The 27,299-nt window shown below is 40.9% G+C and overlaps 1 protein-coding gene across 1 annotated transcript in view; it reads left to right on the top strand.

Annotated features, from left to right (window-relative positions):
* The window catches only part of LOC128649157 (protein KHNYN), a 55,022-nt gene extending 33,084 nt beyond the window's left edge, over positions 1-21,938 (top strand). The window contains exons 5-7 of the mRNA XM_053702256.1: positions 20,874-20,981; positions 21,086-21,193; positions 21,274-21,938. Coding sequence (XP_053558231.1) covers positions 20,874-20,981; positions 21,086-21,193; positions 21,274-21,556 — 499 coding nt within the window. The 3' untranslated portion in view covers positions 21,557-21,938. The remainder of the gene's footprint in view (positions 1-20,873; positions 20,982-21,085; positions 21,194-21,273) is intronic.
* The last annotated feature ends 5,361 nt before the right edge of the window (positions 21,939-27,299 follow it).

Below are 27,299 nucleotides of genomic sequence, written 5' to 3'. Positions count from 1 at the left end.
TAGAGCAAATATATAAATATTTCATCTTTTTATTTTAGTCTCTTTGGAAGGTTACTTTTATTTGGAAATTTTATTTTTACTTTATAAAAATAATCAGATGAAAATTTAAACATATGTGAGGAATCAAAGAGATAATTTTGATTTTATTGGACTTTTCAAAACATCTATTTTACATATTCAAATAACCTGAGTTTAGAAAATATGTCTATTATATGGAAACAGGATATATTTTATAAAATCTAAAGTTATTTTACTATCTCACAATGATTTTAATTTTCATACTTAAAGGGATACTAAACCCAATTTTTTTCTTTCATGATTCAGATAGAGCATACAATTTTAAGCAACTTTCTAATTCACTCCTATTATCAATTTTTCTTCATTTTCTTGCTACCTTTATTTAAAAAAGAAGGCATCTAAGCTAAGGAGCCAGCCAATTTTGGTTCACTGGACAGCATTTATCCACCAATCAGCAGAGACAAGCCAGGTTGTGAACAAAAAAATGGGCCGGCTTCTAAACGTACATTCTTGCTTTTCAAATAAAGATAGCAGGAGAATGAAGAAAAATTGATAAAAGGAGTAAATTAGAAAGTTGCTTAAAGGATTACTTTCTGTTATAATTTTTAAGCTAAACAACTAACATATTAAAGTTAATTAACATTAATTAAAACCTACTGACCTATATTTTCTCCAAAACTAAGTTTCATAACGTTATATCTTTTATTTGCCGATGATGTCACGTTATCCTGCCCACTATTTTCAGCACTGAGTGTTCAAAATACTGAAACCAATAACTTTGTGCTTAAAGCGCCATTTTGAAATCTAGGTATTGTAAACGGATTGGTACAGAGCAAAGGATACCCACGGAGTGGGTTTGGAAAACAATTAAATTTGCAGACAAGATTTCTGATATACGGTAGAGATATGTTAATGAAATGCTATTGATAAAAAGCGTATTTGGGGTAGTTAGTTAGTAACAGGCATAGAAAATATTTACTTACAGTGGCCCTTTAAAATTGCACGCTCTATCTGAATCATGAAAGATAACATTTGGGTTTAGTGTCCCTTTAACATTTTCTGTTTAGGAAATAGGAGAATGTAATTTTTTTTGCATGTTTAAAGGGATAGAAAGGTCAAAATTGAAATGTGCATAAATGCATTTGTTTCAAATGTGAAATAGAATAGCATTTCAATATGAAATAGAAGCATTTTTGCAATAAAAATCTTCTAGCAAAAGTTATTACTGTTTTTCTGAGGCATAAGAACATATCCTGTAAGGCTCATGCACCAGAATCCAAACACTACACCTTCTCAGAATGCTTTTATTTCACATTGCAATCCACCAACGCACAGTTCAATAATGCATTTTCCATCCCTTTAAATGTACAGGGAACAATAACAGGAAGTCCAGCTGATATAGGAGGTATATATGTATCAATGGCTGACAAGTCCCTCTGCAAAAGTAAGATTATTCAGCCTGGATTTTGGTTTTGGAACAAAGTAGTGTCAGTAATACATTTTATATTTTTTATTTTTAAATGGAACAACATTTGTTTGTGTTTTGTGTACGAGAGCGGCCATGAGGGTATAATCTGCGCATGCGCGAGTTGCCGGTGTCACAGTAGGAAAACTTTAAACATGCTTTGTATGGGTTATACAAAAATATTGAAAGGGAATTTGTTCAAAAATAAAATTCTCTAACAAAATAGTGCCTTATTATTAATTATCAAAATAAAAAAGGGTATTTCAAAATGTATTACTGGCACTGCTTTATTCCTGGCAGAATAATCTTACTTTTGCAGAGGCACTTGCCAGCCATTGAGAAATATATACCTCTATATCAGCTGGATTTCCAGTTATTTTTCCCTGTAAATTTAAAGAGATAGAAAAGGCATTATTGAAATGTGCGTTGGTGGATTTCAATGTGAAATAGAAGCATTCTTCGAAGGTTATAAAGAAAATATAAAATTTCTCAAAAAAAGTGTAGTTGCCAATAAAAATGTGAACCCACCAAATCTTCCTTCATCTTTTTCACTAATTTTCACCAAAAAGTGGGCAACATTATTTTTTTGACAGAAGTAACCTTCCACTGAGACTAAAATAAAAAGATGAAATATTTGTATATTGTAATGTACATCTTTATATATTTGCTCTACTTTGAGACATTTGATATGCAAATTAGTGCACAGTGAACATATACGACGTTCTAATAATAAACAATACATAACAAATAACAGAAGGAACACACCAAAGAGAGAAAGTCCCATCATGCGCATGGGCACTGGCAGCTGTTGGACAACTCAACAAGTTTTCCATTAAGGTTGTGACGTAAATGGAACATGTGCAGTGCGGCGATTGGAAAATCCAACAGGGTTTGTGTAATGCTGTTGGGTGTGGACACTAGAGCCAACTGGTCGAAATCTGCTGCTGGAGAGTCACTGGAAGTGACGTAATTGGAGATTTCGACGAGTTGGTTGTTTTTACAGAACACCGCTTCTCTATTAGAAAAATTCAGATCAAATACACCCACATTTTGATAGCTTAAAGGGACAGTGTACACCATTTTTCATATAATTGCATGTAATAGACACTACTATTAAAATAATATACACAGATACTGATCTAAAAATACAGCATAAAGCCTTTTAAAAACTTACTTAGAAGCTCCCAGTTTAGGGCTGTTGATGAGGTTAGGCTGGGATACCCAGTGAAAGGGGCTGGGAAAACAGCCCCTGCATATGAAAAGACAGATAACAAACAGGAGCCAGCAGGAGTCTGTAAATGCTTGTATACATCTGACACTATGGGGCTTGGTTAGGAGTCTGAAAATCATCATAATGTTATTAAAAAATAAGCAAAACTATACATTGTTACAAAAACACTCCCAGATGGGCCATATAAATGGATCATTTACAAAACATCAGTGCAAAGAAAAATCTAGTGTACAATGCCTCTTTAAGTTGGCAAAACCAGCCACAATATCTAAAAAACAATAAATCTGTTTTATGGGTTGATCTTGCTTGTTGTTCCAAATGGATTGTATTTGTTGCCAATAAAATGCCAACCACATTATAGAATAGAGAATATTATATTTGTTTGCTACAAAACATATTATTTTTTATTTTCTTTACTTAAATAGCAGATAATGGTCTACAGGTAAAGCTCTAAATGCTGACCAGTGGTTGGTTGTGTGATTTGCCTCCTTACAGCTAGTAGCTATAAAATACCATTATGAATATACCCCATTAAAACATTAAGCATGTGCTATGTGCATATTTAAATTAACCCCTTAATGACCACAGCACTTTTCCATTTTCTGTCCGTTTGGGACCAAGGCTATTTTTACATTTCTACGGTGTTTGTGTTTAGCTGTAATTTTCCCCTTACTCATTTAATGTACCCACACATATTATATACCGTTTTTCTCGCCATTAAATAGACTTTCAAAATATACCATTATTTTCATCATATCTTAGAATTTACTATAAAAAAAATTATAAAATATGAGGAAAAAATGGAAAAAAACACACTTTTTCTAACTTTGACCCCCAAAATCTTTTATACATCTACAACCACCAAAAAAAACCCATGCTAAATAGTTTCTACATTTTGTCCTGAGTTTAGAAATACCCAATGTTTACATGTTCTTTGCTTTTTTTGCAAGTTATAGGGCCATAAATACAAGTAGCACTTTGCTATTTCCAAACCACTTTTTTTCAAAATTAGCGCTAGTTACATTAGAACACTGATATCTTTCAGGAATCCCTGAATATCCATTGACATGTATATATTTTTTTTAGAAGACATCCCAAAGTATTGATCTAGGCCCATTTTAGTATATTTCATGCCACCGTTTCACCGCCAAATGCGATCAAATAAAAAAAATTGTTAACTTTTTCACAAACTTTAGGTTTCTCACAGAAATTATTTACAAAACACTTATGCAATTATAGCATACATGGTTGTAAATGCTTCTCTGGGATCCCCTTTGTTCATAAATAGCAGACATATATGGCTTTGGTTTTGCTTTTTACTAATTAGAAGGCTGCTAAATGCGACTGCGCACCACACGTGTATTATGCCCAGCAGTGAAGGGGTTAATTAGGGAGCATGTAGGGAGCTTCTAGGGTTAATTTTAGATTCAGTGTAGTGTAGTAGACAACCCCAAGTATTGATCTAGGCCCATTTTGGTATATTTCATGCCACCATTTCACCGCCAAATGCGATCAAATTAAAAAAAACGCTAAATTTTTCACAATTTTAGGTTTCTCACTGAAATTATTTACAAACAGCATGTGCAATTATGGCACAAATAATTGTAAATGCTTCTCTGGGATCCCCTTTGTTCAGAAATAGCAGACATATATGACTTTGGCGTTGCTTTTTGGTAATTAGAAGGCCGCTAAGTGCTGCTGCGCATCACACGTGTATTATGGCTAGCAGTGAAGGGGTTAATTAGGTAGTTTGTAGGGAGCTTGCAGGGTTAATTTTAGCTTTAGTGTAGAGATCAGCCTCCCACCTGACACATCAGACCCCCTGATCCCTCCCAAACAGCTCCCTTCCCTCCCCCACCCCACAATTGTCCCCGCCATCTTAAGTACTGGCAGAAAGTCTGCCAGTACTAAAATAAACGTTTTTTTTTTTTTTTAAATAAAAAAAATCTTTAGCATATTTACATATGCTTTGTAGGATCCCCCCTTAGCCCCCAACCTCCCTGATCCCCCCCAAAACAGCTCTCTAACCCCCCCTCTGCGTTATTGGGGGCCATCTTGGGTACTGGCAGCTGTCTGCCAGTACCCAGTTTACAATATATTTTCTGTTTTTTATTTTATTTTTGTATGGTTTTCTGTAGTGTAGCTTCCCCACGACCAACCCCTACCCCCTCCCCCTCCCAGATCCCTTAGATTACTTTTTTTGGGGCATGTATTCCCCCTCTTCCTCCCACTTACATAGTGTAGTGTAAGTGGTTCCCACCCGCTCCCTCCCCGTGCACGCGCCCGCCCGCCGCCCTCCGTGCACGCGCGCGTGTCTGTGCGCGCCCCTGACTTTGCCGCCCCCGATCCCGCCCCCCTCTGTGTGTCAGCAACCATCGATGGCCGCCCACCCGCCTCCCACTGCAGCTCCCACCCACCAACGATTGCGGCCATCGATGTCCGGTGTAGAGAGGGCCACAGAGTGGCTCTCTCTGCACCGGAGGGGTAAAAATTGTTATTGCAGGATGCCTCGATATTGAGGCATCCTGCAATAACCGGAAAGCAGCTGGAAGCGATGAGGATCGCTTCCAGCTGCTTTCCAAACCGAGGACGTACGCCATACGTCCTCAGGCGTTAACTGCCTTTTTTCTGAGGACGTATGGCGTACGTCCTCGGTCATTAAGGGGTTAAACTCATAAGTAGATCACACTGACACATTTTGTTTCTGTTACACTAAATGCAGACAAAATTAGAGGTACTAGCAATTCTTAGAAGGTGTAAGTGTAGTAATTTATATGTACAAGAGTACAAGTCGTGAAGCAAATACTTTTTCACAATTGCGGAAACATTGCGCACATTTTTTTCACATTTGGTATTACAAGTTAAAAAATAACTTTTTTTCCCTGCACAACTTTAACGCGAATACCGCGCATAAACCAAGTTGTGATTTTGCGTGCGTGTATTCTCCCATAGAGAATGTATTTGTGTTGTATTTTACTGTATCCTGCTTGCTCTGTTTTCATTTCACACCTACCCCTATCCAGCTAACCAGCCCGCCAACCTTCCTGCTGTATTTAATGCTGCTCCCAGCACCATTGAACTAACCACGCCGCCCACCTTCCTGCTGTATTTAATGCTGCTCCCAGCACCAATGAGCTAACAAGCCCACCCACCTTCCTGCTGTATTTAATGCTGCTCCCTGCAGCAGGTGCACCGAAGATGCGCCAAAGACAAGCCCGTCAGCGCCCAAAAACAACCGCAATTACCTCAATTGCATCCTCCTCAATACCCGCTCCATCCACAAGCACGCCCTCGAAATCTGGAACCTGCTAGACTCCACCTCCCCAGACGTCGCCTTCCTTACCGAAACCTGGCTAAACCCCATATCAGTGCCATAAATCGCCACTGCAATACCCGGGGCTACAAGATTTGCCACAAAGACTGCAGCAACCAACCTGGAGGAGGCATTGCCATCATCCACAAACGCACCATCCAAGTCGCAACCAGCTCCGACGACCACTCACCAGGCCTAGAACACCTACACTTCAGGATCCAGGTCAACCCCAACACCACCCTCCGCGGAACCCTAATCTACAGACCTCTCGGACCTCGTCCCGCCTTCTGCGACTCCATCACCGACCACATCACACCCCATGCCCTCGCCTCAAAAGACCACATCCTCCTCGGTGACCTCAAATTCCATCTTGATAACCCCAACGATCACAACACCTCCACCCTCCTGGAAAACCTCGGAACCATCGCACTGAAGCAACTTGTAAATTACCCAACCCACTCAGCCGGCCACACCCTCGACCCGATCTTCTCCTCAGACAACCACATCTAAGTCAATAACATCATCAAACTCCTCTGGGATGACCACCACTGCATACACTTCTCCTTCAACAAACCCACCACCCACCTCCGACAGTATCACCCGCTCCGCAGAAACTGGAACAACATCACCCAATACCAATTACACCGTACCCTAAACAAATCCTCCCCACCTACTTCCACAGATGCCAACGCCTCCGCCCGCAACCTCCACCTCTGGATTACAGACTGCTCCAACATCCTCGCCCCCCTCAAAAAACCGTCCAGCCGCCAAACCACCAACAAGGCCAGCTGGTTCACCCCGGCCCTTCAGGACTCCAAACGCCACTGCAGACGATTGGAAAGAGCCTGGAGATCCAGCAAGACCTTTCTGGAGAAAGCTGCCTTTAAGGAAGCAATAACCACACACCACCACCTCATAAAAACCTCCAAAAAACATAATTTATGCTTACCTGATAAATTCCTTTCTTCTGTTGTGTGATCAGTCCACGGGTCATCATTACTTCTGGGATATAACTCCTCCCCAACAGGAAATGCAAGAGGATTCACCCAGCAGAGCTGCATATAGCTCCTCCCCTCTACGTCAGTCCCAGTCATTCGACCAAGAATCAACGAGAAAGGAGTAACCAAGGGTGAAGTGGTGACTGGAGTATAATTTAAAAGATATTTACCTGCCTTAAAACAGGGCGGGCCGTGGACTGATCACACAACAGAAGAAAGGAATTTATCAGGTAAGCATAAATTATGTTTTCTTCTGTTATGTGTGATCAGTCCACGGGTCATCATTACTTCTGGGATACCAATACCAAAGCAAAAGTACACGGATGACGGGAGGGATAGGCAGGCTCATTATATAGAAGGAACCACTGCCTGAAGAACCTTTCTCCCAAAAATAGCCTCCGAAGAAGCAAAAGTGTCAAATTTGTAAAATTTGGAAAAAGTATGAAGCGAAGACCAAGTTGCAGCCTTGCAAATCTGTTCAACAGAGGCCTCATTCTTAAAGGCCCAAGTGGAAGCCACAGCTCTAGTGGAGTGAGCTGTAATTCTTTCAGGAGGCTGCTGACCAGCAGTCTCATAGGCTAAACGTATTATGCTACGAAGCCAAAAAGAGAGAGAGGTAGCAGAAGCTTTTTGACCTCTCCTCTGTCCAGAATAAACGACAAACAGGGAAGAAGTTTGGCGAAAATCTTTAGTTGCCTGCAAGTAGAACTTGAGGGCACGAACTACATCCAGATTGTGTAGAAGACGTTCCTTCTTTGAAGAAGGATTTGGACACAAGGATGGAACAACAATCTCTTGATTGATATTCCTGTTAGTGACCACCTTAGGTAAGAACCCAGGTTTAGTACGCAGAACTACCTTGTCTGAGTGAAAAATCAGATAAGGAGAATCACAATGTAAGGCTGATAACTCAGAGACTCTTCGAGCCGAGGAAATAGCCATTAAAAACAGAACTTTCCAAGATAACAATTTTATATCAATGGAATGAAGGGGTTCAAATGGAACACCCTGTAAAACGTTAAGAACTAAGTTTAAACTCCATGGCGGAGCAACAGCTTTAAACACAGGCTTGATCCTAGCTAAAGCCTGACAAAAAGCCTGGACGTCTGGATTTTCTGACAGACGCCTGTGTAACAAGATGGACAGAGCTGAAATCTGTCCCTTTAATGAACTAGCTGATAAACCCTTTTCTAACCCTTCTTGTAGAAAAGACAATATCCTAGAGATCCTAACCTTACTCCAGGAGTAATGTTTGGATTCGCACCAGTATAGGTATTTACGCCATATTTTATGGTAAATCTTTCTGGTAACAGGCTTCCTAGCCTGTATCAGGGTATCAATAACCGACTCAGAAAAACCACGTTTTGATAAAATCAAACGTTCAATTTCCAAGCAGTCAGCTTCAGAGAAGTTAGATTTTGATGTTTGAATGGACCCTGTATCAGAAGGTCCTGTCTTAGAGGTAGAGACCAAGGCGGACAGGATGACATGTCCACTAGATCTGCATACCAAGTCCTGCGTGGCCATGCAGGCGCTATTAGAATCACTGATGCTCTCTCCTGCTTGATTTTGGCAATCAATCGAGGAAGCAGCGGAAAGGGTGGAAACACATAAGCCATCCCGAAGTTCCAAGGTGCTGTCAAAGCATCTATCAGAACCGCTCCCGGATCCCTGGATCTGGACCCGTAGCGAGGAAGTTTGGCGTTCTGGCGAGACGCCATGAGATCTATCTCTGGTTTGCCCCAACGTTGAAGTATTTGGGCAAAGACCTCCGGATGAAGTTCCCACTCCCCCGGATGAAAAGTCTGACGACTCAAGAAATCCGCCTCCCAGTTCTCCACTCCCGGGATGTGGATTGCTGACAGGTGGCAAGAGTGAGACTCTGCCCAGCGAATTATCTTTGATACTTCCACCATTGCTAGGGAGCTTCTTGTCCCTCCCTGATGGTTGATGTAAGCTACAGTCGTGATGTTGTCCGACTGAAACCTGATGAACCCCCGAGTTGTTAATTGGGGCCAAGCTAGAAGGGCGTTGAGAACTGCCCTCAATTCCAGAATGTTTATTGGAAGGAGACTCTCCTCCTGATTCCATAGTCCCTGAGCCTTCAGAGAATTCCAGACAGCGCCCCAACCTAGTAGGCTGGCGTCTGTTGTTACAATTGTCCAGTCTGGCCTGCTGAATGGCATCCCCCTGGACAGGTGTGGCCGATGAAGCCACCATAGAAGAGAATTTCTGGTCTCTTGATTCAGATTCAGAGTAGGGGACAAATCTGAGTAATCCCCATTCCACTGACTTAGCATGCATAATTGCAGAGGTCTGAGGTGTAGGCGTGCAAAAGGTACTATGTCCATTGCCGCTACCATTAAGCCGATCACCTCCATGCATTGAGCTACTGACGGGTGTTGAATGGAATGAAGGACACGGCATGCATTTTGAAGCTTTGTTAACCTGTCCTCTGTCAGGTAAATCTTCATTTCTACAGAATCTATAAGAGTCCCCAAGAATGGAACTCTTGTGAGAGGAAAAAGAGAACTCTTCTTTTCGTTCACTTTCCATCCATGCGACCTTAGAAATGCCAGAACTAACTCTGTATGAGACTTGGCAGTTTGAAAGCTTGAAGCTTGTATTAGAATGTCGTCTAGGTATGGAGCTACCGAAATCCCTCGCGGTCTTAGTACCGCCAGAAGGGCACCCAGAACCTTTGTGAAGATTCTTGGAGCCGTAGCCAATCCGAATGGAAGAGCTACAAACTGGTAGTGCCTGTCTAAGAAGGCAAACCTTAGATACCGGTGATGATCTTTGTGGATCGGTATGTGAAGGTAAGCATCCTTTAAATCCACTGTGGTCATGTACTGACCCTCTTGGATCATGGGTAAGATTGTCCGAATAGTTTCCATTTTGAACGATGGAACTCTTAGGAATTTGTTTAGAATCTTTAAATCTAAGATTGGCCTGAAAGTTCCCTCTTTTTTGGGAACCACAAACAGGTTTGAGTAGAACCCTTGTCCTTGTTCCGACCGCGGAACCGGATGGATCACTCCCATTATTAACAGATCTTGTACGCAGCGTAGAAACGCTTCTTTCTTTATCTGGTTTGTTGACAACCTTGACAGATGAAATCTCCCTCTTGGGGGAGATAATTTGAAGTCTAGAAGGTATCCCTGAGATATGATCTCTAGTGCCCAGGGATCCTGAACATCTCTTGCCCAGGCCTGGGCGAAGAGAGAGAGTCTGCCCCCCACTAGATCCGGTCCCGGATCGGGGGCTCTCGGTTCATGCTGTCTTTGGGGCAGCAGCAGGTTTCCTGGCCTGCTTGCTCTTGTTCCAGGACTGGTTAGGCTTCCAGCCTTGCCTGTAACGAGCAACAGCTCCTTCCTGTTTTGGTGCAGTGGAGGTTGATGCTGCTCCTGTTTTGAAGTTCCGAAAGGGACGAAAATTAGACTGTCTAGCCTTAGCTTTGGCTTTGTCTTGAGGTAGGGCGTGGCCCTTACCTCCCGTAATGTCAGCGATAATCTCTTTCAAACCGGGCCCAAATAAAGACTGCCCCTTGAAAGGTATATTAAGTAATTTGGACTTAGAAGTAACATCAGCTGACCAGGATTTAGCCACAGCGCCCTACGTGCCTGTATGGCGAATCCTGAGTTCTTAGCCGTAAGTTTGGTTAAATGTACTACGGCCTCCGAAATGAAGGAATTAGCTAGTTTAAGGACTCTAAGCCTGTCCGTAATGTCGTCTAGCGTAGATGAACTAAGGTTCTCTTCAAGCGACTCAATCCAAAATGCTGCCGCAGCCGTAATCGGCGCGATACATGCAAGGGGTTGTAATATAAAACCTTGTTGAACAAACATTTTCTTAAGGTAACCCTCTAATTTTTTATCCATTGGATCTGAGAAAGCACAGCTATCCTCCACCGGGATAGTGGTACGCTTAGCTAAAGTAGAAACTGCTCCCTCCACCTTGGGGACCGTTTGCCATAAGTCCCGAGTGGTGGCGTCTATTGGAAACATCTTTCTAAATATTGGAGGGGGTGAGAACGGCACACCGGGTCTATCCCACTCCTTAGTAACAATTTCAGTTAGTCTCTTAGGTATAGGAAAAACGTCAGTACTCGCCGGTACCGCAAAGTATTTATCCAACCTACACAGTTTCTCTGGTATTGCAACGGTGTTACAATCGTTGAGAGCTGCTAAGACCTCCCCTAGTAATACACGGAGGTTCTCCAATTTAAATTTAAAATTTGAAATATCTGAGTCCAATCTGTTTGGATCAGAACCGTCACCCACAGAATGAAGCTCTCCGTCCTCATGCTCTGCGAGCTGTGACGCAGTATCAGACATGGCCCTAGCATTGTCAGCGCACTCTGTTCTCACCCCAGAGTGATCACGCTTGCCTCTTAGTTCTGGTAATTTAGACAAAACTTCAGTCATAACAGTAGCCATATCTTGTAATGTTATCTGTAATGGCCGCCCAGATGTACTAGGCGCCAAAATATCACGCACCTCCCGGGCGGGAGATGCAGGTACTGCCGCGTGAGGCGAGTTAGTCGGCATAACTCTCCCCTCGCTGTTTGGTGAAATTTGTTCACATTGTACAGATTGACTTTTATTTTCTATTGGGCTCCACCTTGGCATTGGAACAAATGACACAGATATCTTCCTCTGAGTCAGACATGTTTAACACACTGGCAAAAAACTTACAACTTGGTTATAATCTTTTTTAGCAAAAAACGTACTGTGCCTCAAAGAGGTACTAACGATTAAATGACAGTTGAAATAATGAACTGAAAAACAGTTATAGCATCAAACTTTAAAACAACAAAACTTTTAGCAAAGGTTTGTTCCCATTAGTAAAATAACAATAATTAAATTTGACATAAAAAATACAAAGCAACGTTTTTATTCACAGTCACTATAAGAATTCTCACAGCTCTGCTGAGAGAATTTACCTCCCTTCAAAGAAGTTTGAAGACCCCTGAGATCTATCAGAGATGAACCGGATCATGCAGGAAATATAAAAGTAACTGACTGGTATTTTTTGATGCGTAGCAAAGAGCGCCAAAAACGGCCCCTCCCTCTCCCACACAGCAGTGAGGAGAAACGAAACTGTCACAATTAAAGCAAAAAAACTGCCAAGTGGAAAATAATGCCCAAATATTTATTCACACAGTACCTCAGCAATGTAAACGATTCTACATTCCAGCAAAAACGTTTAACATGATAAATAGTTATTAAAAAGGATTAGTGACCTTTAACAGAGTAGTTCCGGTGAAATACCATCCCCAGAATACTGAAGTGTATACATACATGTCATTTTAACGGTATGGCAGGATTTTCTCATCAATTCCATTCAGAAAATAAAAACTGCTAAATACCTCAATGCAGATTCATCTGCCCGCTGTCCCCTGATCTGAAGCCTTTACCTCCCTCAGATGGCCGAGAACAGCAATATGATCTTAACTACTCCGGTTAAAATCATAGTAAAAAACTCTGACAGATTCTTCCTCAAACTCTGCCAGAGAAGTAATAACACGCTCCGGTGCTATTTTAAAATAACAAACTTTTGATTGAAGTCATAAAAACTAAGTATAATCACCATAGTCCTCTCACACATCCTATCTAGTCGTTGGGTGCAAGAGAATGACTGGGACTGACGTAGAGGGGAGGAGCTATATGCAGCTCTGCTGGGTGAATCCTCTTGCATTTCCTGTTGGGGAGGAGTTATATCCCAGAAGTAATGATGACCCGTGGACTGATCACACATAACAGAAGAAAAACAGCCATCCAAGACAGAATCAACTCTAACGCAAGGAGTTCTCAGTCATCAAGGAATTCTCTAAACCCAAGAGCGACACCACCAACATCCCACCCTCCCAGGACCTCTGCAATACCCTCGCTGCCCACTTCCACCACATATCTCAACCTCCACCACCCACTCCCCTACACCCAACGACACCCCTCCCAAATTTGCCCCCCCCACACCACACACGGAATATATGGTGCCCCCTCACCACAGAGGACACCCTCAGAATCATTAAATCCATCCACTCCGGCGCACCCTCGGACCCATGCCCTCTTATCACATATTCAACAAAGCAAGCAACACCATCGCCCCTGAACTCTGCCGCACCATCAACTGCTCCATCAAAACCGGCACCTTCCCGGATGTCTGTAAGCACGCAGAACTGAAAACCCTGATGAAGAAACCCTCAGCAGACCCCACAGACCCGAATAACTACCGCCCCATCTCTCTACTCCCCTTCCAGGCCAAAGTCATAGAGAAGTCCATCAACTCACAACTTATTGACCACATTGAGGCCAACCACACCCTGGACCACTCCCAATCTGGCTTCAGAAGCAACCACAGCACCGAGACCGCCCTCCTCGCCTCCACAGACGACATCAGCACCATGCTCGACTGAGGAGAAACTGCCGTCCTGATCCTCCTAGACCTTTCAGCAGCCTTTGACACTGTCGACCACAACACACTCCGCACCTGCCTACACAACGCCGGCATACGCAGCAAAGCCCTGGAATGGATCACCTCCTTCCTCACGGGCAGGACCCAGAAAGTCAAACTCCCTCCCTTCACCTCCAAACCCACACCAGTCAACTGTCGTGTACCGCAAGGCTCTTCGATGAGCCCCACCCTCTTTAACATCTACATGGCCCCTCTCGCAGCCATCGTCCAATGACACCCAGTTAATCATCTCACTCACCCGAGATCCCACCACCGCCAAAAAGAACGTCCACAAAGGCCTGACAGCAGTCGCCGCCTGGATGAATGACAACCGGCTCAAACTGAACACAGACAAAACCGAAGTCCTCCTCCTCTGACCCAATAAATCCGCATGGGATTACTCCTGGTGGCCCACATTCCTCAGTCACCCTCCAACCCCAACCGACCACGCACGAAATCTAGGCTTCATCCTGGACTCAGCACTCTCCATGAACCAACAAATCAATGCCATCACCTCAACATGTTTCCACATCCTCCACCTGCTACGAAAAATCTTCAAGTGGATCCCTACAGAAACCAGGAAAACAGTCACCCACGCCCTTGTCAGCAGCCGGTTGGACTATGGCAACGCACTCTACGCCGGCTCCACCATCAAACTCCAAAAGAGACTCCAACGTATCCAGAACGCCTCAGCCAGACTCATCCTCGACATCCCTCTCCAATGCCACATCACCGAACACCTAAGGAACCTTTACTGGCTCCCCATCAACAAGAGAATCACCTTCAAGCTCCCTACCCACGCGTTCAAGGCCCTACACAACATCGGACCCGAATACATAAACCACTGCATAAATTTCTACACCCCCGCCAGACAACTACGATCGGCCGACCAAGCCCTCGCAGTCATCCCCCGCATCAGCAAATCCACAGTGGGCGGAAGATCCTTCTCTCACATAGCAGCAAAGACATGGAACACCCTCCCGCTGCACCTCAGACAATCCACCTCCCTTACAAAGTTCAGAAAGGACCTCAAAACCTGGCTCTTCGACTGAACGCCCCCCCTCCCCCTATCTGCTTTCCCTTAGCGCCTTAAGACCCTCAAGGGTGATTAGTTCGCGCTCTATAAGTACCCAATAGAATAGAATAGGAGAAAAAAAGTAGGAAAAAAACCACCCAAAATTGCGCAATCAACATAGCAATTTTGCATTCCCCATAGAAGTCAATGGAGAAGAAAACAAACTGTTAAAAAAAAAAAACTAACACCCATTGTGCATACAACACAACATAGCATATTCGCATTAGCAAAAGTGAAATATTTACAGTAAATGTATGTTTTATCATGTTTTTATCTACTTAAAGGGATAGTAAACACCAAAAATGTTATTGTTTAAAAAGATAGATAATGTCTTTATTACCATTCCCCAGTTTTGCATAACCAACACTGTTATAGAAATATACTTTTTACCTCTGTAATTACCTTGTATCTAAGCTTCTGCTGACTGCCTTCTTATCTCAGATCTTTTGACAGACTTGCATTTCAGGCAATTAGTGCTGACTCTTAAATAACTCCACATGCATGAGCACAATGTTATTTATATGAAACACATGAAGTAATGCCCTCAAGCTGTGAGAACCTGTCAAATGCATTCAGATAAGAGGCGGCCTTCAAGGGCTTAAAAATTTGCATATGAGCCTACCTAGGTTTAGCTTTCAACTAAGAATACCAAGAGAGTAAAGCAAATTTGATAATAAAAGTAAATTAGAAAGTTGTTTAAAATTACATGCCCTATCTGAATCATGAAAATTTAATTTGGACTTTACTATTCCTTTAATGGCAAAGGGATATAATGCACTTATATATATATATATATATATATGTCTACAATACATATATATTTGTTTTTATGTGTGTGTATATATGTTTGTAAATACATATATACACACACATATAAATACATTAATATATATGTACATATATATATATATATATATATATATATATATATATATATATATATATATATATATATACACAGTGGATATAAAAAGTCTACACACCCCTGTTAAAATGTCAGGTTTCTGTGATGTAAAAAAATTAGACAAAGATAAATCATTTCAGAACTTTTTCCACCTTTAATGTGACCTATAAACTACACAACTCAATTGAAAAACAAACTGAAATCTTTAAGGTGGAGGGAAGTAAACAAAAATAAATAAATAATGTGGTTGCTTATAACTGGGGATATAGCTGTGTTCAGAATTAAGCAATCACATTCAAAACCATGTTAAATAAGCGTCATCACACACCTGCCATAATTTAAAGCGCCTCTGATTAACCCTGAATAAAGTTCAGCTGTTCTAGTAGGTCTTTCCTGACATTTTCTTAGTTGCGTCCTACACAAAAGCCATGGTCCGCAGAGAGCTTCCAAAGCATCAGAGGGATCTCATTGTTAAAAGGTATCAGTCAGGAGAAGGGTACAAAAGAATTTCCAAGGCATTAGATATACCATGGAACACAGTTAAGACAGTCATCATCAAGTGGAGAACATATGGCACAACAATGACATTACCAAGAACTGGATGTCCCTCCAAAATTGATGAAAAGACGAGAAGAAAACTGGTCTGGGAGGCTAACAAGAGGCCTACAGCAACATTAAAGTAGCTGCAGGAATATCTGGCAAGTACTGGCTGTGTAGTACATGTGATAACAATCTCCCGTATTCTTCATATATTTGGGCTTTGGGGTAGACGGCAAGACTGAAGCATTTTCTTACAAAGAAAAACATCCAAGCCCAGCTAAATTTAGCAAAAACACATCTGAAGTCTCCCAAAAGCATGTGAGAAAAGGTGTTATGGTCTGATGAAATTAAGGTTAAACTTTTTGGCAATAATTCCAAAAGATATGTTTGGCGCAAAAACAACACTGCATATCACCAAAAGAACACCATACCGAGAGTGAAGCATCGTGGTGGTAGCATCATGCTTTGGGTCTGTTTTTCTTCAGCTGGAACTGGGGCCTTATTCAAGGTAGAGGGAATTATGAACAGTTCCAAATACCAGTCAATATTGGCACAAAACCTTCAGGCTTCTGCTAGAAAGCTTAACATGAAGAGGAACTTCATCTTTCAGCATGACAACAACCCAAAGCATACATCCAAATCAACAAAGGAATGGCTTCACCAGAAGAAGATTAAAGTTTTGGAATGGCCCAGCCAGAGCCCAGACCTGAATCCAATCGAAAATCTGTGGGGTGATCTGAAGAGGGCTGTGCACAGGAGATGCCCTCACAATCTGACAGATTTGTAGTGTTTTTGCAAAGAAGAGTGGGCAAATTTTGCTAAGTCAAGATGTGCCATGCTGATAGACTCATACCCAAAAAGACTGAATGCTGTAATAAAATCAAAAGGTGCTCCAACAAAGTAATAGTTTAAGGGTGTGCACTCTTATGCAACCATATTATTTTTTTATTATTATTTTTACTTCCCTTCACCTAAAAGATTTCAATTTGTTTTTCGATTGAGTTGCATAGTTTATAGGTCACATTAAAGGTGGAAAAAGTTCTGAAATGATTTATCTTTGTCTCATTTTGTTTCATCAAAGAAACCTGCCATTTTTTTTTTTTAAATATTTTTATTTTTGTTTGTCACCACAAGAGTTACATGAAGTCAGATAAGAATTCAAACAAAGAAATCACAGTAATCAGTATGGGTTACATGTCGTTTACAATAATAGAGAGGATGTAAAATTTACAAGAGGGTTTTAAGTCATGGCCTCTTGCATGTTCTCAGGTTTAACCTCTGTCTTGATACACTCAAATCTGATTTCATGGTAGACAATATTTTTAACAAATAACAAACAAATTAAATAAACAATAAAGTAAACATTAAAGTCAACTAAAATGGAAAACAAAATCAATAGAACTCACAGTACGCTGCTCTCAGTCCGGCGCCCCTCTTTTTTTCTCTCTCTCTCCGCAAGCTACTTGTATAGTTCTTCACCTCTCAACCTTGCGTTCAAGACATAATCTGTATTCTTAAAGGGCGAAATTACAATGTCTTGTGTCTCTCTAGGTAAGCAGTAAAGGAAAGGCTCCATTTAGTTAGAAAGGATTTGACTCTCTTTAGCACATCTCCCATCCCATCATATTGTTCAGTAATTAATTGCTTAAGTAAAGCATTTTTTAGCAGAGTTACAGTTGGTGGGTTTCGCTTCAACCAGTTCTGGAATATCAGGTTCCTAGCAACTAAGATTATATTATTCGTACAAGCTCTCTGGGGACTCAAAATATTAGAGAGGTTGAGTAAGACTACATTCTGGAGAGTTAAAGTGAGGTTGGGAAGAGACATTGTAGTACGCAACCAGTACTCTACCATTTTCCAGAATTTCGTGATATGGGGGCATCTCCATATCATGTGAACTATGTCTGTTTCCAATGACCCACACTTGGGACACTCGCCCTCCCTCTCCCTCTTCCAGTATTGATACTTGACTGGGTTTACATAGATATTGTGTAGGAGCTTGAGGTGTGATTCCCTCAAAGTTGATGATAAGGTGGCCCTGCGTACCCTATCTATACTCTCAGTGAATGCTTCTTTTGATACCTGATCTCCTAGGATGACCATATGTCAAGGATTTTGTCTAAACATTTTGTGTTTATTGGTTGCAATAATGTTTTATAAATTGGTGATATAGAGGAGATGCCTTTTGCTGCGAGATCTATGGTCTGTGTGATCTGTGTCTGAGCTGGTAAAGTCGTCATGTCCTCAATAGAGCGTAGATAGTGTCTAGCTTGTAGATATGCGTAGTAGTGTGTTTTTGGAAGTTGGAATTTGGCCTGTAGTGCTTCAAATGTCATCATAGTTTTGTTGTCATCTTGACCAATAGTATGGAGTCCCCTTGCCTTCCAGATTTGAAATGCTTTAGTAGTAATTCCAGCTGGAAACTCAGGGTTTCCCTGCCATGGTAGGAGCTGTTTAATTCTATGGTTTACGCCTAGCCATTTGCACATGAGCCTCCAGGCTCTAGCTGGTTGGCTGAATATGTCTAAACCCCCTACCCATTTGTTTGCTTGTGCCTGTGTCATATGCGGTAACATCTGTAGCGACCAAGGATAAATAAGGCCACTTTCCAGCTGTAAGTCAGTGAATTTCTCTAAACCAGTAAACCAATCCAAAACAAACTTTCCCTGTGCCGCCCAGTTATATAGTTCGAAATTTGGTAGTGCCAGTCCGCCTTTTTCCCTAGAAGCCGTAAGTTTTAGGTAGCTAATCCTGTGTTTTTTGTTATTCCAGACAAACTCCAGAGCCATCTGTGTTATTGCCTTTAGGTCTGACTTCCTAAGTAGTGCCGGGACTGTCTGGAAAAAATACAGGAGCTTGGGAAAATAGATCATCTTTATAAGCCCTATTCTGCCTGACAGAGAGATCGGTAATTGCTTCCATGTTTTTAACATGCTTTTGAGCTTTGTCAGTAAGGGTGTGTAGTTAATAGAGTACCACTTACGTGGGTCCGTGTTTAGAATGATGCCTAGATATTTAAAGTTATCTTTGACCACTTTAAAGTCAAAGCCCTGGATAGAGTTTTCTCCTTTGTTGAGTAGCCAGATTAGCTCTGTTTTGTCTGTGTTAATTGCATAGCCAGATATTAGACTGAACTCTTTTATTAAATACATCACTATGGGAATATTTTTTCGGGGTTCTTGAATAAATAGAATCATGTCATCTGCAAATAGATTCAGTTGAAGGTGGGATTCTCCTATTTTAAGGCCTTCCAGCTGTTGCCTAATCTTTCACGCCAGGGGCTCTATCGCTATATCGAATAAGAGTGGGGAAAGCGGGCATCCCTGGCGCGTGCCCCTGAAAAAACGGAAAGGTGGTGTTAGCCTGTCATTGACAATTAAGGATGCTTGTGGTATTTTGTATAGATTATGGATTGCTTCAATGAAAGCTCCCTTTATCCCTACCTTCTCTAGGGTTGTAAAAAGATTATCCCAAAGTACCTTATCAAAGGCCTTTTCTGCATCTATCATCAGCAGTGCGGCCTCTTTGTGCTCTCTCTTGTTGGAATCTTTCTGTGAGTGTGTCCAGTAGTGTTGGATTACTGCCTGTACCTTTCTAATGTTGAGGACTGATGACCTCCCTTTGACAAAACCTGTTTGGTCTTTGTATATTATGCTAGGTAAGATTGCTGCTAATCTATTGGCTAAGATTTTTGTGAGTATTTTGTAGTCCTGATTTAATAATGAGATAGGACGATAGGAGTGTGCCAGCAAAGGATCCCTACCGTCCTTATGGATAATACTTATATTTGCCTCCGAAGTGTCTCGTAGACGGGTCCACTGTGTTATCTAGAATGCCATTAATAGAGCTGTGCTAGAGTTGGGCATAATTCTGAACCCAAAATTTTGTAGAACTCAGCTGGGAGTCCATCAGGACCTGGGGTTTTATCCAGGGCTAGCGTGTTAAAAGTGTCTAGGATTTATTTTTGTGTTATTTTACCGTTTAAATTATTAAGTTGGGGCAGCTCAATTTTTGGCAAGTTCACTGAGCTCCAAAAATTCGTCTTGTCGTCCGGGTCTACCTGTTGTGGGGAGTATAAGTCTTTGTAAAAGTCTAAGAACGTCTTCTGGATGTCACTCTCTTTGTTAACAACAATATCATTGAAACCTGCCATTTTAACAGGTGTGTAGACGTTTTATATCCACTGTATGTATATATATATATATATATATATATATATATATATATATATATATATAGATATACATTCAAATACATCTTTAGCAATGTATCTATGTATCTCTATGTAAAATCCTTTTGACTGCTTTTTTATTTTCAACACCCGAGATCTTCTATCTTTGAGCCCTTATAACTTTTGTGTGCAATATTTTTAAATCGGTTTTATTAGACAGTGTTAGTATGAGTGTAACTGTACTTTGTAATGTATTTTTGAAGTGTTTTTTTTTTTTTTAAACTTTTTTGTTGTGGAAAACTGTTAACTACAGCTCTTCAAGCGCAGAAAAGATTGTTACATAGAAGGCGTTTGCAATCACAATTTTTCAAGACTTGTAATATGCACAATGACAAATTGCTTGCGAAAAGACCATATTGAAAAGACATACCGCAGGACTTGTAATTTTGCCCTGTGTGTTTTGTGGCTTGTAAAAAAGAATCATAGCCATTTGCCTGATTTATTCCAATTTTACCAGTATGGGTTTATGTATTTTGTTTCTCCACATTAAAGAGGTGTATTTTGATTAGTATTGTTATATTCCATAGTTCTCAACTACAATAGGTCAGGAGACAATTGCATATTGATTTTTTTAATTGATTAAACCTATGCCCGAGAGTTTATAATCTAGAGATACAAATTATTTCCTCTTGCTGATTGCAGGTTTATGCTACAACTGGCTGAGAAAACAGATGGGGTGATAGTGACTAATGATAACCTACGAGACTTTTCTGAAGAGTCTACGGCTTGGAAAAATATAATCAGGAAGAGGTAACCACATGCTAACCCTTTTTAACTGCTGGTTTTTCTAGATTTGTCTGCTTTGTTATTGAATCATTATTTTATTTTCCTTCTGTTAAACCCTTTCTTTGCAGATTGCTCCAATTCACTTTTGTTGGAGACATATTTATGGTTCCAGATGATCCCTTAGGACGAAATGGACCTCCTCTGGAGCAGTTTTTGTGGAAAAACTCAAGACCAAAGTAAGTACTTGCCTTTTTATTATACTTACAGCTCTCTAAGCAGGGGCAATTTCTAACAAAAATAATATAATTTTTAATAGGACCAAGATGAAAGGTCATTCTTTTGCCGGAAGAGGAGGTCCCGTCACATCTCCCAAACCATCTTCTCAGACTGAAGTTCTTAACCTTCGAGATCGGAAGCCAGGAAAAAGGTTTCAAGAAGAGACTGATGTTCGTTCCCCAAGAGAGACTGAAATGCTTAGGTGTGAGCTACTTTCCATTTTCCCTCATCAAGATACAAAGGTAGACTTTATTCTCCAAAGACAGCTGAGCCTGACTGACCTCAATAAACTCTCAGAACTTATAATCAACCTCAGATTTTGAATTATTTAATAGAAGTTGCGATAATCAAAATGACATCTTTCATAACAAAATGAAGATTACTGGATTAATTGTCAAGGCCAATATTCCAACATTAAAATGGCCCATAACTATAATCAGCATCTCAACCAGACACGGAGTAAAAAATAAGCCTGCTGCTAATAATGCAAACATCAAGTGAGCTTTCTTCGACTCCACAATTCAGAGGCTAAATAAATACACAGTGGTGACCTCACTGAAAATGGACAGAGTTAAAATCCACAATAATGTCTGTATGGAAAAAACTAGACATACTATGACTGGAACCATGTATAGAACAGCTTTTTGTAACATTATAATTCTAAAATTAAACATTTTTAATAAAAAAAAAAGTTTGATATAAGAATGCAGCTCTGAAATGGAACTTGTAAGCAAAAGACATTATGACCCTAATTTATGTATGTTGAAGGAGACATATAAAATGACAGTGTTCTCCACAGAAAGTTTTGCCAGCTAGGTGGCATTATTAAGTAGGCGGGGCAGTGCAATATTATATCATTTTCTGCTATCCAAAGCATAAATTAATTGCATGTACAGCCCTAGCATTCTATCACAGGGTACATTGCAATGGTATGCTAGACATGTACAGCCTAAGCATACTATCACAGGACACATCACAATGGTATAATGCTAGACATGTACAGCCTAAGCATACTATCACAGGACACATCACAATGGTATAATGCTAGACATGTACAGCCCAAGCATACTATCACAGGAGACATTACAATGCTAGACATGTACAGTCCTAGCATACTATCACAGGAGACATTACAATGCTAGACATGTACAGCCCTAGCATACTATCACAGGAGACATTACAATGCTAGACATGTACAGCCCTAGCATACTATCACAGGAGACATTACAATGCTAGACATGTACAGCCCTAGCATACTATCACAGGAGACATTACAATGCTAGACATGTACAGCCCTAGCATACTATTTCAGGGGACTTTACAAAGTCTGTTAAGTGTGTTAAGGGCACTTATCAATCAGTATGCCCTCGGATCACCACCTAAAGTTGCCGATATGAGAGTGTACTTAGTTGCTGATTAGTAATGATATTTTCATGCACCAGCTGTATTGACTGCTAGTGCAAGTGTGCATCAGAGAATCAGTGACCATGTAATCTCACAGAATTCACATGATACTAATCTCAATATTTAAAAGTGGATAGTGGAGTCTTATGCATTTCAAACTGCATTGCAATAGCAGTATGTTCCTCTGCTAAGAACTGGGTTAGCTTAACTCTTTGCTCTACACAACCCAGCTACTAAAAACTCATAAAATTATTCAGTGAGTACAATTGTATTACTGGGTGTAGGTATATCAGTTCAATACTTTTAACATTCTGGGCCAGATTACAAACGGAGCAGTAGTTTTCGCTCACATTCGAGCAATAAAACCAATAGAAGTAATTTTTCGTGCTCGTATTACAAGTTGAAAGTAAAAGGTTTGCGCTCTTGTCGCGGTAACAAATAGCCTGCGAGAAGCTGCAAATGTACTGTATAATCGCATTCCTCCATAGACTTCAATGGAGCTGAAAAAGTTTTAAAAACACCCAGGAGTCACGCAAACACAATCACGGTTATTTAATAGCGCAACATAAGAATCATAATCTATTGTTCTGTACATAGCAAAATATGTTCTATTTATTCTTAAAGATATATATATATATATATATATATACATACACTGTATATATGTGTGTATATATATATATATATATATATATATATATGTGTGTGTGTATATATATATATATATATATATATATATGTGTGTGTGTGTGTATATATATATATATACTACACTGTATATACATACACACAAAGAGAAGTGCACTGTCCCAATCCCAATCCCATTGTTAGCCTGTTCTATGGTGATTTACTACCTGGGTGCAGCTTTTTTTTAGCCCAGTAATGCTTTTCACAGAGTAGAACTTTCCTGTAGTATATCAGTCTGATCTCGCCTATTACACTCAGTCCAACGCCGAAATACCAGGCAATTCCTCTCTGAACAAGGAACACAGCAACCCCAGATGATCGTTTCGACCTTCATTGGGCCTCATCAGTGAGGTGTAGCCATATTCCTCTAAGCACACTGAGCAAGGAGTCCACGTCTGGTTACCCCTTTTTCCCATAGGGAGATTAAATACACACAGAGAGAAGCACACTCACAGGAACGAACAACTGGCTCAATACCATTGTTAGCCTGTTCTATGGCGATTTACCACCTGGGTGCAGCTTTTTAGCCCGGTAATGCTTTTCACAGAGTAGAACTTTCCTGTAGTATATCAGTCTGAACCCGCCTATTACGGTCAGTCCAGCGCCGAAATACCAGGCAATTCCTCTCTGAGCAAGGAACACAGCAACCCCAGACGATCGTGTATACATTAATATATATATATATATATATATATATATATATATATATATATATGTATATAAAATTATATATAGGTATAGATATATACAGATATACAACTTAGGAAAAGTCTGAATGTTATCCCTTATAAGCTTATTTAGCAGTGCTGTTTGCAAAGCCTAGGGGAAGAGGTGGTATTTTCTTGCTTTTAGGCATTAAACTTTGTAGTCCATAGCTTGACAGGTTAATTATAATATGTGTAAAATAAGTGTCGCAGTAAAGCCTGTAGCTGTCGTTCTTAAGTAAACACCTTTGTCCACAGCATTATGTAATATATCTGACCAAGTGTGTAGCAAGATAATCTGTTTCGGTTTAAGCATTTGAAAATAACCAAAATATATTTAGTAAAAAACGCTCACTCACCAAAAGTCCTTATTTTTATGCAGGAGCCGTTTAATCCCTCTGCGTGTTCTGACTGCACAGGTGAAGTTTCGTAGATAGATGAGCAAAAAAATCAGTTAGGAGAGCGTGTTTTTACTGGCTGCTGGTAGCGGATATAGCCCATAGAAACCGCTAGGAAAAATAGCATATAGATAAAGAGTTCACCGAGGTGAGGAATATCCAGCAGTGAATGGGCCGAAATAAAATTCAAATAAAAAGGAAATTTATGCTTACCTGATAAATTTATTTCTTCTACGATATGACGAGTCCACGGATTTCATCCTTACTTGTGGGATTTAACCTCCTGCTAGCAGGAAGTGGCAAATAGCACCACAGCAGAGCTGTATATATAGCTCCTCCCTTCCCTCCACCTCCAGTCATTCGACCGAAGTTAGGAAGAGAAAGGAAAAGCCAAAGGTGCAGAGGTGACTGAAGTTTAACAAAAATATAATATATACCTGTCTTAAAAATGACAGGGTGGGCCGTGGACTTGTCATATCGTAGAAGAAATAAATTTATCAGGTAAGCATAAATTTCCTTTTCTTCTACAAGATATGACGAGTCCACGGATTTCATCTTTCCTTGTGGGATACAATACCAAAGCTAAAGGACATGGATGAAAGGGAGGGACAAGACAGGGACCTAAACGGAAGGCACCACTGCTTGAAGAACCTTTCTCCCAAAACCAGCCTCAGAAGAAGCAAAAGTACCAAATTTGTAAAATTTGGAAAAAGTGTGAAGAGACGACCAAGTTGCAGCCAAATCTGTTCAACAGAAGCATTGTTTTTAAATGCCCATGAGGAAGCCACAGTCCTAGTAGAATGAGCCGTAATTCTTTCAGGAGGCTGCTGTCCAGCAGTCTCATACGCCAGATGGATGATACTCTTCAGCCAAAAAGAAAGAGAGGTAGCCGTAGCTTTCTGACCCTTACGCTTTCCAGAAAAAACAATGAATAATGAAGATGATTAATGGAAATCCTTAGTCGCCTGCAAGTAAAACTTTAGGGCACGGACCACGTCCAAGTTATGCAACATACGCTCCTTCTTAGAAGAAGGGTTAGGACATAATGAAGGAACAACAATTTCCTGATTAATATTCTTATTAGGAATAACCTTAGGAAGGAAACCAGGTCTGGTACGTAAAACCACCTTATCAGAATGGAAGATAAGGTGCATCACATTGTAACGCTGAAAGCTCCAAAACTCTACGAGCAGAAGAAATAGCAACCAAAAATAAAACTTTCCAAGATAACAACTTAATATCTATGGAATGCATGGGTTCAAACGGAACCCCTTGAAGAACATTAAGAACTAAATTCAAACTCCAGGGTGGAGCAATTGGTCTAAACACAGGCTTAATTCTGGTTAGAGCCTGACAAAAAGACTGAACGTCTGGAATATCTGCCAAACGTTTGTGTAGCAAAATTGACAAAGCAGAGATTTGTCCCTTTAAGGAACTTGCTGATAACCTTTCTCCAATCCTTCTTGGAGAAAAGACAGAATCCTTGGAATCCTAACTCTACTCCATGAGTAGCCTTTGGATTCACGCCAAAAAAGATATTTACGCCATATCTTATGATAGGTCTTTCTAGTGACAGGCTTACGTGCCTGAATCAAAGTATCAATGACCGAATCAGAGAACCCTCGCTTAGATAAAATCAAGCGTTCAATCTCCAAGCAGTCAGTTGCAGAGAGACTAGATTTGGGTGTTGGAAGGGTCCCTGAATGAGAAGGTCCTGCCTCAATGGAAGCTTCCACAGTGGCAGAGAGGACATGTCCACTAGATCGGCATACCAAGTCCTGCGAGGCCACGCAGATGCGATTAGAATTGCTGAAGCCCTCTCCTGTTTGATCCGAGCAATCACCCGGGGCAGGAGAGCAAACGGTGGAAACACATATGCTAGGTTGAACGACCAAGGTACTACCAAGGCATCTATCAGTTCGGCCTGAGGATCCCTTGACCTGGATCTGTATCTTGGAAGCTTGGCATTCTGACGAGATGCCATCAGATCCAACTCCGGTCTGCCCCATCTGAGGATCAGAGTAGCAAAGACCTCTGGATGGAGTTCCCACTCCCCCGGATGAAACCTCTGTCTGCTTAAAAAGTCCGCTTCCCAGTTGTCCACTCCTGGGATGTAGATTGCTTCCGCCCACCAAATTATCTTGGATACTTCTGTCATTGCTAAGTAACTCCTTGTTCCTCCCTGATGATTGATGTAAGCCACAGTCGTGATGTTGTCCGACTGAAAGTGAATGAAATTGGCCGAAGCCAACTGAGGCCACGCCTGAAGCGCATTGAATATTGCTCTCAATTCCAGAATATTGATTGGAAAAAGTGACTCCGACTGAGTCCACACACCCTGAGCCTTCAGGGAATTCCAGACTGCACCCCAACCTAGAAGGCTGGCGTCCGTCGTCACTATCACCCATGATCCTGAGACAACCACCAAAGAAGAGAGAGTCTCTTGTCTCCTGATCCAGATCTATCTGAGGAAACACATTTGCATAATCTCCATTCCACTGTCTGAGCATGCTCAGTTGTAGTGGTCTGAGATGAAAATGAGCAAATGGAATGATGTCCATTGCCGCCACCATCAATCCAATTACCTCCATGCACTGGGCCACTGATGGCCGAGGATTGGACTGAAGAGCTCGGCATGAATTCAGAATCTTTAACTTTGACCTCTGTCAAGAAAATTTTCATGGATATGGAATCTATTTTATTTTTATTTGAAGTTTGTTGCAAGGGATACATGTAATACTCAACAATAAAACACAGCAAAGTAAGAAATACATCATAGTACCACATATTTCCAGTATACATTACAAATTCCAAACACAAGGTACAAACATAAGGACCTTAACTGAGATGCCTGATGGTCCTTACACCTCCCC

This window comes from Bombina bombina, chromosome 2 (genome assembly GCF_027579735.1).
Source record: "Bombina bombina isolate aBomBom1 chromosome 2, aBomBom1.pri, whole genome shotgun sequence".
NCBI classification, from domain to species: Eukaryota; Metazoa; Chordata; class Amphibia; order Anura; family Bombinatoridae; genus Bombina; species Bombina bombina.
Note: the sequence above shows the minus strand (reverse complement) of the source record. Positions and strands in the feature narration are given on the sequence as shown.